Consider the following 12,251-nt stretch of genomic DNA (forward strand, 5'->3'; position numbering starts at 1 on the left):
TGGTGATGATGGTGTTGATGGGTGTAGTTTAGTTCAGTGATGTTTCTGTGTGTAGTTGGGGTGATGATGGTGTTGATGGGTGTAGTTTAGTTCAGTGATGTTTCTGTGTGTAGTTAGGTGATGATGGTGTTGATGGGTGGAGTTTAGTTCAGTGATGTTTCTGTGTGTAGTTCGGTGATGATGGTGTTGATGGGTGGAGTTTAGTTCAGTGATGTTTCTGTGTGTAGTTGGGTGATGATGGTGTTGATGGGTGTGGAGTTTAGTTCAGTGATGTTTCTGTGTGTAGGTTGGTGATGATGGTGTTGATGGGTGTAGTTTAGTTCAGCGATGTTTCTGTGTGTAGGTTGGTGATGATGGTGTTGATGGGTGTAGTTTAGTTCAGTGATGTTTCTGTGTGTAGTTGGGTGATGATGGTGTTGATGGGTGTAGTTTAGTTCAGTGATGTTTCTGTGTGTAGTTAGGTGATGATGGTGTTGATGGGTGGAGTTTAATTCAGTGATGTTTCTGTGTAGTTGGGTGGTGATGATGGTGTTGATGGGTGTAGTTTAGTTCAGTGATGTTTCTGTGTGTAGTTGGGTGATGATGGTGTTGATGGGTGTAGTTTAGTTCAGCGATGTTTCTGTGTAGTTGGGTGATGATGGTGTTGATGGGTGTAGTTTAGTTCAGTGATGTTTCTGTGTGTAGTTGGGTGATGATGGTGTTGATGGGTGGAGTTTAGTTCAGTGATGTTTCTGTGTGTAGGTTGGTGATGATGGTGTTGATGGGTGTAGTGTAGTTCAGTGATGTTTCTGTGTGTAGTTGGGTGATGATGGTGTTGATGGGTGTAGTTTAGTTCAGCGATGTTTCTGTGTAGTTGGGTGATGATGGTGTTGATGGGTGTAGGTTAGTTCAGTGATGTTTCTGTGTGTAGTTGGGTGATGATGGTGTTGATGGGTGTAGTTTAGTTCAGTGATGTTTCTGTGTGTAGTTGGGTGATGATGGTGTTGATGGGTGTAGTTTAGTTCAGTGATGTTTCTGTGTGCAGTTCGGTGATGATGGTGTTGATGGGTGGAGTTTAATTCAGTGATGTTTCTGTGTAGTTGGGTGGTGATGATGGTGTTGATGGGTGGAGTTTAGTTCAGCGATGTTTCTGTGTAGTTGGGTGATGATGGTGTTGATGGGTGTAGTTTAGTTCAGCGATGTTTCTGTGTAGTTGGGTGATGATGGTGTTGATGGGTGGAGTTTAATTCAGTGATGTTTCTGTGTAGTTGGGTGATGATGGTGTTGATGGGTGGAGTTTAGTTCCGTGTGTCAGACTGAAGCAGCAGCAGCTCGCGGAGGTTCAGTCGGATTCACTGCTCAAACTCGCTTTGACTGTCGCGGACTTTCTCAGATGAGTTTGTTTTCACTCTGAGTACTAGTCTGGAGGACTAGTTTAGCGATGTCCTGCTCGCGCGCTCAGCGGTAAGTTTGTGTGATGATGTGAAGGCGATTATCAGCGGAGGATCGAGGATCGAGCTGCGGGAGGATGAATGTATTTCTCCGGCTCGGATTCTCATTTCTGCTGCTCTTCTGCGCGCCTGTTTCTGCTCAAGGTGAAATATCGATATTAATATTTACACTAGGATATATCGCTCTTATTTCACTGATTTAGTGACGTGGATCATCAGCATCTGTTGCATTTCTACTGCTGTCAGTCAACTTCATGTGTTGGAGTGTGTAGGATATGATATATGACAGAGTCTGGACACATGATTGTTTATTCATCAGTAATGTGTGTGTGTGTGTGTGTGTGTGTGTGTGTGTGTGTTTGTTTGTTTAGGTCCAGAATGTGGAGCTGGATGTCATCAACACCATGGCTTCTGTGAGCAGTCTGGAGAATGCAGGTGTGTGTGTGTGTGTGTGTGTGGGTGTGAGTGAGTGAGTGAGTGAGTGTGTGTGTGTGTGTGTGTGTGTGTGTGTGTGCGTGTGTGTGAGTGTGTGGGTGTGAGTGAGTGAGTGAGTGAGTGAGTGAGTGAGTGAGTGAGTGAGTGTGTGTGTGTGTGTGTGTGGGTGTGGGTGTGAGTGAGTGAGTGAGTGAGTGAGTGTGTGTGTGTGTGTGTGTGTGTGTTACATGTCATTAACCTTTTTAGTAACAACTGAACAATTGAATGCTGTCAGTGTGTGAGAGATTTTAATCTATCAGTAGAAGTCTCCAGAGACTCGCGTATGTTTTATGGATGTTTTTTAGAAGCAGTTAAAGGTCAGTGACACATTAGTATGGATGTGTGTTGTAAAGCAAGTGTTGTGTGTGTTACAGGTGCAGAGTAGGTTGGCGAGGCTCGGTGTGTGATCAGTGCGTTCCTTCACCTGACTGTGTTCACGGAGTGTGTGAAGAACCCGGGCAGTGTGTCTGTGAGCGCGGCTGGACGGGCGCTCGCTGCGATCGAGGTCCAGTGTCCTACATGACCTTATTAAGGAGTATCAGCAGTGATGAACTAGCAGGGCCAGAATTATCTGAAATAGAACAGTCTTGTGAACGGTGGAGGTGTGCTGTGATGACGGTAACAATGTGAATCTGTTGTTTTCTCTCAGAGGTTCACCAGTGTTCATCAAAGCCCTGCTCGGGAAACTCTACCTGTGTGGAGACCGGAGGAGCAGGAGGAGGAGGTTTTGTCTGCCTCTGTTCTCCTGGATACACTGGGGAAAACTGCCAGCTGAAGAAAGGACCGTGTTCAGTGAACGGGTAATACTGATTCTAGTTCAAACAGAGACGGGATGACAGACCATTTCCTCTGTTACACATCTGTGGATTGAAAAACTAGAAAATATTGATGACATAAAGCTGCTATTGACGTGAGATCATCCAGCGCTGCCATTAATTACTCATCCTTATTTGACCTTTACAAAGAACTCAAATGTTCACTAATGCTAGATCAGTTGATCAAGCATGTACACCTCTGATTAGATGAGACAAACGAATAGACAGTATCTTTACTTTACACTTAAACATGTCTGAACTTCATTGCATTGGATGCAAAATATCAAACCAAGTTGTGTTTGTGTTTAAATGATGTTTTCACAACTAACTTCATTTTATTTTGAACTGATCTGGAAGTGAATTTTAATGTATGTATGATGTTAGTTCTCCTCACATGAACAAATTAACATGTTACATAAAGATTGGCATCCAAACAGAAGGTCAAGTCACCTTTATTTCTTTAACATTTTAGACAGTACAGATTGTTTCATAGCAGCTTCATAGTAATAAACAGGAAAATACCAGAATCAGTGATGCAAACTTCATCAAATATGAGACAAACTCAAATTCAGCTGTAAAGCAGCTCTACCGAAGTCATTATTCAGGTCATTTCAGTTCGAATGTTTTATTGCATAAAGCGACAGAAAGCGTGTGTGCTGGTGAATCTCTGACGTGTTTCCTCTCATCCGCAGCTCTCGCTGTCAGAACGGAGGAACCTGTGTGAACACGAGTGGTTTTGACAGCCGTTCCTTCTGCCTCTGTCCACCTGGATTCACTGGCTCTGTCTGTGAGATAGAGCTTGACGTCTGCGAGCCCAATCCGTGTGTGAACGGCGGCAGATGCGTCCGTCGTGACCCGAGTTACACCTGCGTCTGTCCGCCGGCCTTCTCCGGGCCGGTTTGCGACGTCAGTCTCTCTGCGTGTTCCAGCGATCGCTGCGTGAACGGAGGCACCTGCTTCAACGACACACTCGGCCGGATCCGCTGCGTCTGCCCGCCCAGATTCACCGGCCCGTCCTGTGAACTCCATATCAGCAAGCTGAAGCCCAAACCCCGAGCGAGAGGGGTAGGTCCGGGTCACTATGCCGCAGCAGCTCACGCTTTCCACAAGCTGCTGCGTCCACCCGAGCGTGAGCCACTCCAGCCGTCCGGTCCACTGGTCACTCGCAGCCAGATCATCTGCTTCACCGTTCTGGGTCTCCTCACCTGTCTGGTGGTCCTGGTCACGACGGGCATCATCTTCTTTAACCGCTGTGAGACGTGGATGGCTAACGCTAAGTACAGCCAGCTGGTGCGGCAGCAAAGGGATCTGCTCCTGAGAGCGTCTGACCGCGAGCAGCATTCGCTCAACATCATCCTGCCGGAGAAAATCAAGCTGAGCAACTACAGCAGGCATTACACGTCCATATGAAGCGGATCCGAGACCGAGAGGTTTGGTGCTTTAGTCTCTCGAGAAAAACAGCTGTAGGATTCCATGGTTTTTATTGTTGGAATACATGCATATATTAAGCAGACAACACTCACGGCTCTCTCTCATTCAGAAGGCCGGTGAAATTAATGGTTTTCACTTATCTCTAGTTACCATCAGTGCGTGCGTTCAGTGAAACAGCACCAGTGCGTCTCATGACCTGGTTTCAAGGTGGTGAGTGGATGAACGGTTCACCACGGTGTGAGAGAGACTCAAGAGCTGCCCGTTATCATCATGTCTTCATCACCTGAGCATTTCGTAATGGTTACTTTTCATGCACATATTTACATGGGAACAAATGATTAATGTAGCCCTAAATAAACCTTTGTTTCCAACTCCATGAACAATGTAGACTCTTAATACTCCTTCTGATGTGATGCTGTCTTGGCAGTATGGTTGTGCATTTTATTTAAGTCTTTTTCTTTTAAATACAGGGTTTCTGTGGGCCTTAAAAACTCTTACATTCATAAAGTCATGGAATTAAATGTTGCATGCACTGCAAAAAAGCAAACAAAAAAAACATCTGACTCTTTGTTTTACAGCACAAATATCTAAACATTCTTAAATCAATTAGAAGTAAAATGTCTTGTTTTACACTTGTTTTGGGGTGTATTTTTTTGAGCCCACTGACAGATATTTGTTCTTGTTTTTATCATAAACTTACTTCATTTTGATCAATTTCACATAAAACAGGACTTCTTATGTTCTGGCATGACATTATGACATGAGCTATTTGAATTGGAAAGCAAGGAAACGTGATTATTTATTCCTTATATTTTCTTGGTCTCAAGAAGGTCTTAAATTTACTTTCATAAAGCCTGCAGAAACCCTGGAATGACTCTTATAAATTAAACATAATAATTACCTTGACAATAGCTGATATTTAACCTGTATTCTTGTAAATCTCGATGTGTATTGATTATGTATCGTGTCTGAATTAATCGTTGAGCTGCAGATTTTTAGGAGACGGTCTTTGCTGCCATCTACCGGTTATACTCGGAATAACGTTAAAGGACATGTTTCACTCTCCGTGGATGTTTTCGTGCTCACCTTTGACCGTTAAATATTTCAGAATCAAATAAAATAGTTTGTTACATTATAAGATTTCTTCCGGTACATCTGTCAATACTCTCCGTTTGTCGTCCTGCATCACGTGATGCGTCGGTTTTCCAGCAGGCGGCGGTAGCGCGCGCGTCGTCCGTCCCCGAGCAGCGCACACCGGGAGCAGGTGAGAGATCAGCGCGAGCGTGTGCGGATGTGTTGTGTGTCAGTGATGAGCTGCGCTTTTATTCACGCTGTTGATTGACAGTTCATTGTTGTGTTTGGTGCGATGTGAATGCACGTCATCACTGCCCATGAGCACCGCAGCACGCGACCTTCAGCTCCTGCTCCTGCTCAGTGCTTCATTGTGCACAGACACTGAAGCAGTAATGTCACACTCAGCAGCGGTTGCATGGATGTTGTCGGTCAGCTCTCTCCAAGAGAGGCATTTCATCTGTTTCGGTGTCATTCTGAAGCACAAGTCGGCTTTATTTAGGCTATATACTGTACTGATTGTGTCAAAGCAGCTTTACAGTATAAAACAGGAAAATAGTTGATGATTCAGTGATTCATCATCCAGTTCAGTTATCTTCAACAGTGTCTGTGCAATCAGTCAAGCGTCCACAACTAAACAAGACAAAGGAACCAAAACTCCTGAAAATACCTTGTAAGAAAGCAGGCTCAGTTGATTTGCATGTATGCTCCCATGAAGCGTTTGGTGAAGGCTTGAGGGCGATGTCCTGATGAAGAGAAGATCAGAGGACCAGCTGAAAATGGCTGTGAACTCATTGACCCCTGAGTAGAAAAATATTACGCTTTTGTCTCAGGCTTCAGAGAATTTCCAGGAATCAAATACCAGCGACACGATTCTGAATGTGTCTTTTGTTCCTCTGGAAATCCCTCCATGTTCTGCTTACATAAAAACACACTGTTTACAGTAGCAGCGTCAAAAACGTGAAGGAGAAAATAATCGTTTAGCTGCACATTATAAAATGCTTCATTCCACTCCTGAATGCCTTACATTCAACAATATAACAGCTTTGACACGTGCAGATAACCGTGACGAACAGAGCACCGCTTCATCATGTCAGGCCTGTACGGAATGGCACAATTAATTTGTGTGTGTGTTATTCATATTTTTATTATGTGGTGACAGTTTTGTCTAATAAGCACCCTCTCACTCAACCTCTCGTACATTATTTGAAGGATTTATGCTGTATGTAATGATAATGAAGTGATTTTTTACAGTGTAAGCCACACTAAAATTCCTTAACCGGAATGTTTTTTTAATTGCTTCTGAGTTATTTAGGGTCTGAGATATTAGATGATGATGATGAATATGTGCACAGATCAGAAAGAGCTGACAGTAAAGCAAGAAAGAAGCCATGTTTACAAACAGTGTTGGATGTGATTTACAGTAAAGATGTTAATGCATCATAATCAGAGCGCTTTCAGAGCCCGTTAGAGTCATTTAAGTAAAGTGAGTTACATGCATTAATCATTCTGGGCAGCTTTGAAGCTGTCGTCTGCGTGATGAAGGCGTTTATAACTCAAAGCGATTGTTTCTCGTCTCTGTTGTCCAGGGCTGCTGTTTGTTTCTGAAGAGCCGGAGCTCATGAGCCAATCAGTCATCTCATCACAAACACTCCAGTCTAAACCAATCAGTGAGTCCATATTCTCACATCTCCTTTATTAATAGGTGAATTAAGAGAAAGACCTGCAGATGTATTCATAATCTCTTCTTTTATCATGGAATTTGCGTTCGTCACAATAAAGCCTCTTACGTTTGGACTCTGTCTCTGATGAACCTAGAGAATCATTTGTCTCTGGCTTCATCTCATACATTTTTTTTTTTTTTTTTTTTTTTTTTTTTTTTACTAAACCACAGCTAAACGCCTGAATTTGTGCAATTGCTGCAAGCTGTTTACGAACCATCTACATGACGAGTGTCCACGTGACGCGACTCATCTGGTCCAGTTCTAGAAGATCAGGAAATAGTTTAGAAATACTTCAGCCAAAAAGGAAAATGTGGTCTGAGGTTTGCATTTTTGGGTCAACGATTCCTTTAAAGAACTGTGTGTGTCATTGGGAGGGTTAGTGGTTTTGGGTTGGTAAGTGAGAGGTTGAAGGTTTGATCCAGGAGCTTCTGTCAAACTGAAAGTTTCAGAAGAAGTAACCTATAACTCACTCAGATGAATGAAGCTCTTTCTGATCCCGAATGGTCCTCGTGATCTGAGTTTAAATGTTGCTTCGGTCTCAGATGTGTGATTTTAATGTGACCCTCAGGGTTTGATTTCAGTAAAAACCTGCTTATGATGAACAAGCAGGCAAGACTTTATTGTTATATAAGTGATGAAATACAGATACAGATGATGACTGAACTCATCAGGTTTCTTACAGTAAATCTACGCTGAAAAGCTTGATGGTTTGTTTGTAACTATAGGCAGATCATACATGGTTTTTATAGTCAACTCGTTGCCAGATTTCACATCTCCTTTCGTTCACAAACATCAGGACGTGACACGACAGTTCATCTGTCATCATCATACGAGCTTGCGGTGTTTGTTCAGATTGGATAATTACTTTGATGAGTAAATCAGTAAATCAAGCGTTGAAGAATGTTTCAACCACAGACCCGAGACAAACTGTGCTATATTTCTCTTACGGATTTATAATTAACACTGAGAAGCCGGTAACTCTCTTAAGAAAAACTCAAACCCTCTAACTGAGACACCGGCTGTGTTCAAAATCAGACTGTTTTTGCCTGCTTCTAATCCATTGTTTTTATAGGAACACAAACTACAACAAATGTAGAGTTTTTGCATTCCCATTGGCATATATAGCAAAAGACATATATATATATATATATATATATATATATATATATATATATATATATATATATATATATATATTATATATATATATATATATATATATATATATATACTGGTGCACACAGTGTTTGGTTTGGACAGAGGAATAGCTTTATGAAAACATTGTTCCACACATCAGGTTAAAGCGCTACTGGAATTATGTTCAGCCAGATGTATTTGCTGAACACGACCAGCGATCTGTGTTGTGGGCTAATATTTCACATCCTTTTTGTCTGTGTTTGTAACGCGATCAGAGGAGCGTCAGAGATGATCGCTCGAGAGCAGATGGAGAGACTCCTGCAGAGAATCACATTACCGAGAGCAGATTGAGTCTGATGATCTTCATCTGTCAGATCAGAGCAGGACTGTTCTGTTAGGGTCAAGCCCTGGCTTCAGCTCGGACTGCATCTACAATTAATACTCAGACAATAGAGGTCTATGAAATGTCCATTCAGAACCAGAACACACGTTTATAACCTTGCAAAATGTAACTATATTATCATCCAGCTCTAATCTGATAAACACAACTATAAGGCATAAAAATATTTACATAAAAATTACCATCATGATTTTATTTAAAACTGCTTTAAAACTGGGACACAAACCTGAACACACACACAAACTCATGGGGACTTGTGTCACAGTGGGCACCTACATAGAGGGTGCAGAAGCTTATAAATCATACAGAATGAGTTTTTTGTGATTGTAAAAATGCAGAAAGTTTTCTGTAAGGGGTAGGTTTAGATGTAGGGTGATAGAAAATACAGTTTGTACAGTATAAAAACCATTACATCTATGGAAAGTGCACGTGTGTGTGTGTGTGTGTGTGTGTGTGTGTGTGTGTGTGTGTGTGTGTGTGAAAAGAGCTGTAGAAACGCATATGATTTGTGTCTTTCACGCAGATGAAGGGAGGTTTAGTTTGTCCTCATTCGACCTCAGAGCTTTGCGCATGCGCTCCGCTGTCTGTGTCTCACTGCAAACCTGTCTGACAGCTGACGAGAGAGACATGATAGCACTGTGAGTTTATTATAGAGGATCGAGTCAATCACACACACACACGCACACACACACACACACATGCATGCTTCGATTGCATAAGCAGCACATGATAAAGCTGCTCATTTCCTCTGAAAATGAAATTCTGATTTGCTGGAGATACGGGCGGGACTTTATCTCCCATGGCAACCGACATGTGACGAAATATCAGACACACTTTACCTGCACCAATGTTCTTCTGACCGGTGTTTGCATCAACACAGAAATACATATACATACATATATATTAGTTGATCAAAATATTCCAAAGCACAGACAGAAAACACTCTTGCAGCACATGCAGGAAAGAAAGCGAACATCAGTTTGACCAGAAACAGTTCTGAAGTCTTCAGTCATTCTGTCATCTGGTTGTGTGAAGCCTTTCTGATGGGGATTGTGTTACTCGTGATGCTGGTCAGTGAGTGCACTTCATAGTTCACATGTTAGCCTTTGACCTCCTGGAATCTGGCAATGTTTGGCAGTGTGTGTGTTTAGGGAAAACTTGTCTAAATAAATACAGTATATCTGAAATGTTGCATTAAAGGATGAACGCTTTACTTTAGCTGTAGGAGATGAAGATGAAGATGAAGGTTTGTTTCAGGAGAAACACATGCACTGTCATCATGCACAGATTAATTTTGGTTAAATTGTTATTTAAGACTCAAATATGGAAGAGTGACTCAGAGTTACAGTATGAATATAAGAGCATTAAGTCATTAGGAGCTGCTAGAATGTGAAGCGTGCGGCTCCTCTGACATGTGTTCACTGTCTCTCCAGCTTCACGGTGCTTGTATTAATATCCTGCGGTTGAAAGCAGATTGCAGTGCGGTTGCAGCGGTGTTATATTTGCATTCCAGGCGTGGTGAGAAACTCAAACCCACTCATGTTTGGGATTTACTTGGAAATGTTTACTTAGAAATTGCCAGTAAATATCACAAATAATTTCAAAGAAATGGTAACACTGAACTAAACATTACATATAGACATTAAAAAGTAGAAAGAATGAAATATGTTTTTCTTTTTAAAACATGCTCCAGTAATCCTTGATTTATTTACAACTTTAAAAAAATATTTCGGTAACCCTTTACAATAAGGTTTAATTTCTTAACATTAGTTAAATACTCTAGTTAATTTGGACTAACTGAACAACATTCCTCGACAGCATTTATTAATCTTAGCTAATGTTCATCTCAGCATTTATTAATAAATTTTTAAGATCAAAAGCTGTATCTGTTAACAGTTAATGCACTGAATGCATTGCACAACTAGTTAATGCAGCTAACACAAATGTGAACATTAACAGAGGTTAGTAAATGCTGTAATATAAATTTATTAATTGTTAGTTTGTTATTAAATTAACTGATGATGACAAATGAGACCTTATTGTTAGTGTATGAGACGTAGTGTAGGTTTTTTTTTTTTAATATTTTGTCACTAACATGTATTGTGGAAAATTTATTAGTTATGTAGTGATGGCAAAATCAAGGTTTGATGTTTTCAGAAGCAAGGAAAATATATGTTTGCTTGTACAGGATCATTTAAACACTTTAATTGATTCATGAATTGTGTGTTAAAAAGAGAACTTTTTTTGTGCATCAGTACGGGATAGAGATCATTTATTTGATTGAAAAACTAAAAGATCCCATGCCAGTGTGTTGTTCAGTGATAGTGTGATCTCATGAATCTACACTGAGCTGTGATTGGACAATACAGACGTGTTTGTTTAGTGGTCATGAAGGAAATACTGTAAATCTGTGAAAGTGTGTGCAAGACTTATGTTTGATCCCTTCTTAAAGAAGACACTTGGAAGATTATTGCTGACATTGAAAAAAATATAGAAGTTTCAGTTTATTATGAAAAAAGCACAAAAATACTATTTTAACATTTTATATAAATTATATATATTTTCCAAGATGTGATTTAGACTAAAATGGCAAGAAAATCAAAGGCATAAATCTAAACAGGTTGATATCTCAAAAACGTATGCACTAGATGAAATTCACTCCCTGTTAATTTTTGTAAATTTTTCCGTTAATTATTTTATTTTGGCCAGGAACAGTACAAGGATGACTGTTTTTCAGGACCATTTAACCATTTTGAATCATGTCCATGATTGTTCTGTGTTCACATTGCAAGTGCCAAAACCATTACCAAGTTTCGTACCATTCTGATAAAGTAAACAAATTCTAAAAAACCAAAACATTAAATTTTTCAGGGAAAAATTACCAAACACCACCAGATGGTTAAATAGCCTAATTAATGTATATATATATATTTTTTTTTTTTTCTGGGTCTGTCTTCCTGCAGTGTTCAACCCAATATGAAGCCCAACATCATCCGGCCCCAAAACCCAAAAATGTTAATGCTGGGGAACATTTGAACAATTATAATTATAATAACAGAAATATGTACCATCTAACACTTGAGTCACTAACAATCCTTACAGTGTTGTGTTGTTTTTCTGTCTAGACTCTTTAGTCAAAGTGTGATTATGATGCAAGCCTGTAATTAGGAGTCTGACTGAGACAAAGTGTTTTGTCCAGCCGTTAATGCAAGATTATTTAAATGTTTCTGCAGGAAATTAAAGGCTTTGATTGTTTTGTGCTGAAAATCCGCTTACAGACTTTGAGCTTCTGAATGTCGGGCCCCAAAATGCTGAGTTTCCTGGTGAATGTTATATATGTCAGTCAAGAGATTATACGAAAGCATTGTTCTTTGCAGGAGAATATGCTTTATAGAAACCATTCTGAAAGATGAACATTTGGCTATTTAGATCAGATCAATTTTAAACTAGTATGTCCTAGTGTTACACACTCTCAGAGATCTGTTTAATCATATTGGGTTATGACATTAAATAAGTACTTTAAGTGATGTGCTCTTTTGGAAATGTTTTCATGAGGTGTCACTGTGACATGAATAAATCAGTGCAGATCTCCAGACCGAGCGTTAGTAGTCTTTCATTTCAGGAAAAACAATAAAAGCTGATGAGACCGAAATGATGGGTTACAGGCCTTTCATTCCAGCTTTCTGAGCTCGTGAAATCACGCAACGCTCTTAAACAGAAGACGAATGTAATCACTAGTGCCTCATATAATCTGTAAATTACCCAACAG

The 12,251-nt window shown here is 40.4% G+C and overlaps 1 protein-coding gene across 1 annotated transcript; it reads left to right on the top strand.

Moving 5' to 3' along the window:
* The first annotated feature begins 1,135 nt into the window (after positions 1-1,135).
* Positions 1,136-4,526, top strand: LOC109058850 (protein delta homolog 1). Its single transcript, XM_042773418.1, has 5 exons — positions 1,136-1,574; positions 1,802-1,865; positions 2,279-2,409; positions 2,554-2,704; positions 3,412-4,526. The coding sequence occupies exons 1-5, from the start codon at positions 1,508-1,510 to the stop codon at positions 4,127-4,129; spliced, it is 1,131 nt and encodes a 376-aa protein (XP_042629352.1). The 5' UTR covers positions 1,136-1,507; the 3' UTR covers positions 4,130-4,526.
* Positions 4,527-12,251: the final 7,725 nt, after the last annotated feature.

The sequence above is a fragment of the Cyprinus carpio genome, chromosome A17, assembly GCF_018340385.1.
Source record: "Cyprinus carpio isolate SPL01 chromosome A17, ASM1834038v1, whole genome shotgun sequence".
In the NCBI taxonomy this organism is placed as follows: Eukaryota; Metazoa; Chordata; class Actinopteri; order Cypriniformes; family Cyprinidae; genus Cyprinus; species Cyprinus carpio.

What these genes read in the sequence shown, in the direction of transcription:
- LOC109058850 (XM_042773418.1), top strand. Translation starts at nt 1,508, where the DNA reads ATGAATGTATTTCTCCGGCTCGGATTCTCATTTCTGCTGCTCTTCTGC. An exon ending in CGCGCCTGTTTCTGCTCAAG is followed by an intron (nt 1,575 to 1,801) that starts GTGAAATATCGA and finishes TTGTTTGTTTAG; the next exon opens with GTCCAGAATGTGGAGCTGGA. An exon ending in GGGCGCTCGCTGCGATCGAG is followed by an intron (nt 2,410 to 2,553) that starts GTCCAGTGTCCT and finishes GTTTTCTCTCAG; the next exon opens with AGGTTCACCAGTGTTCATCA.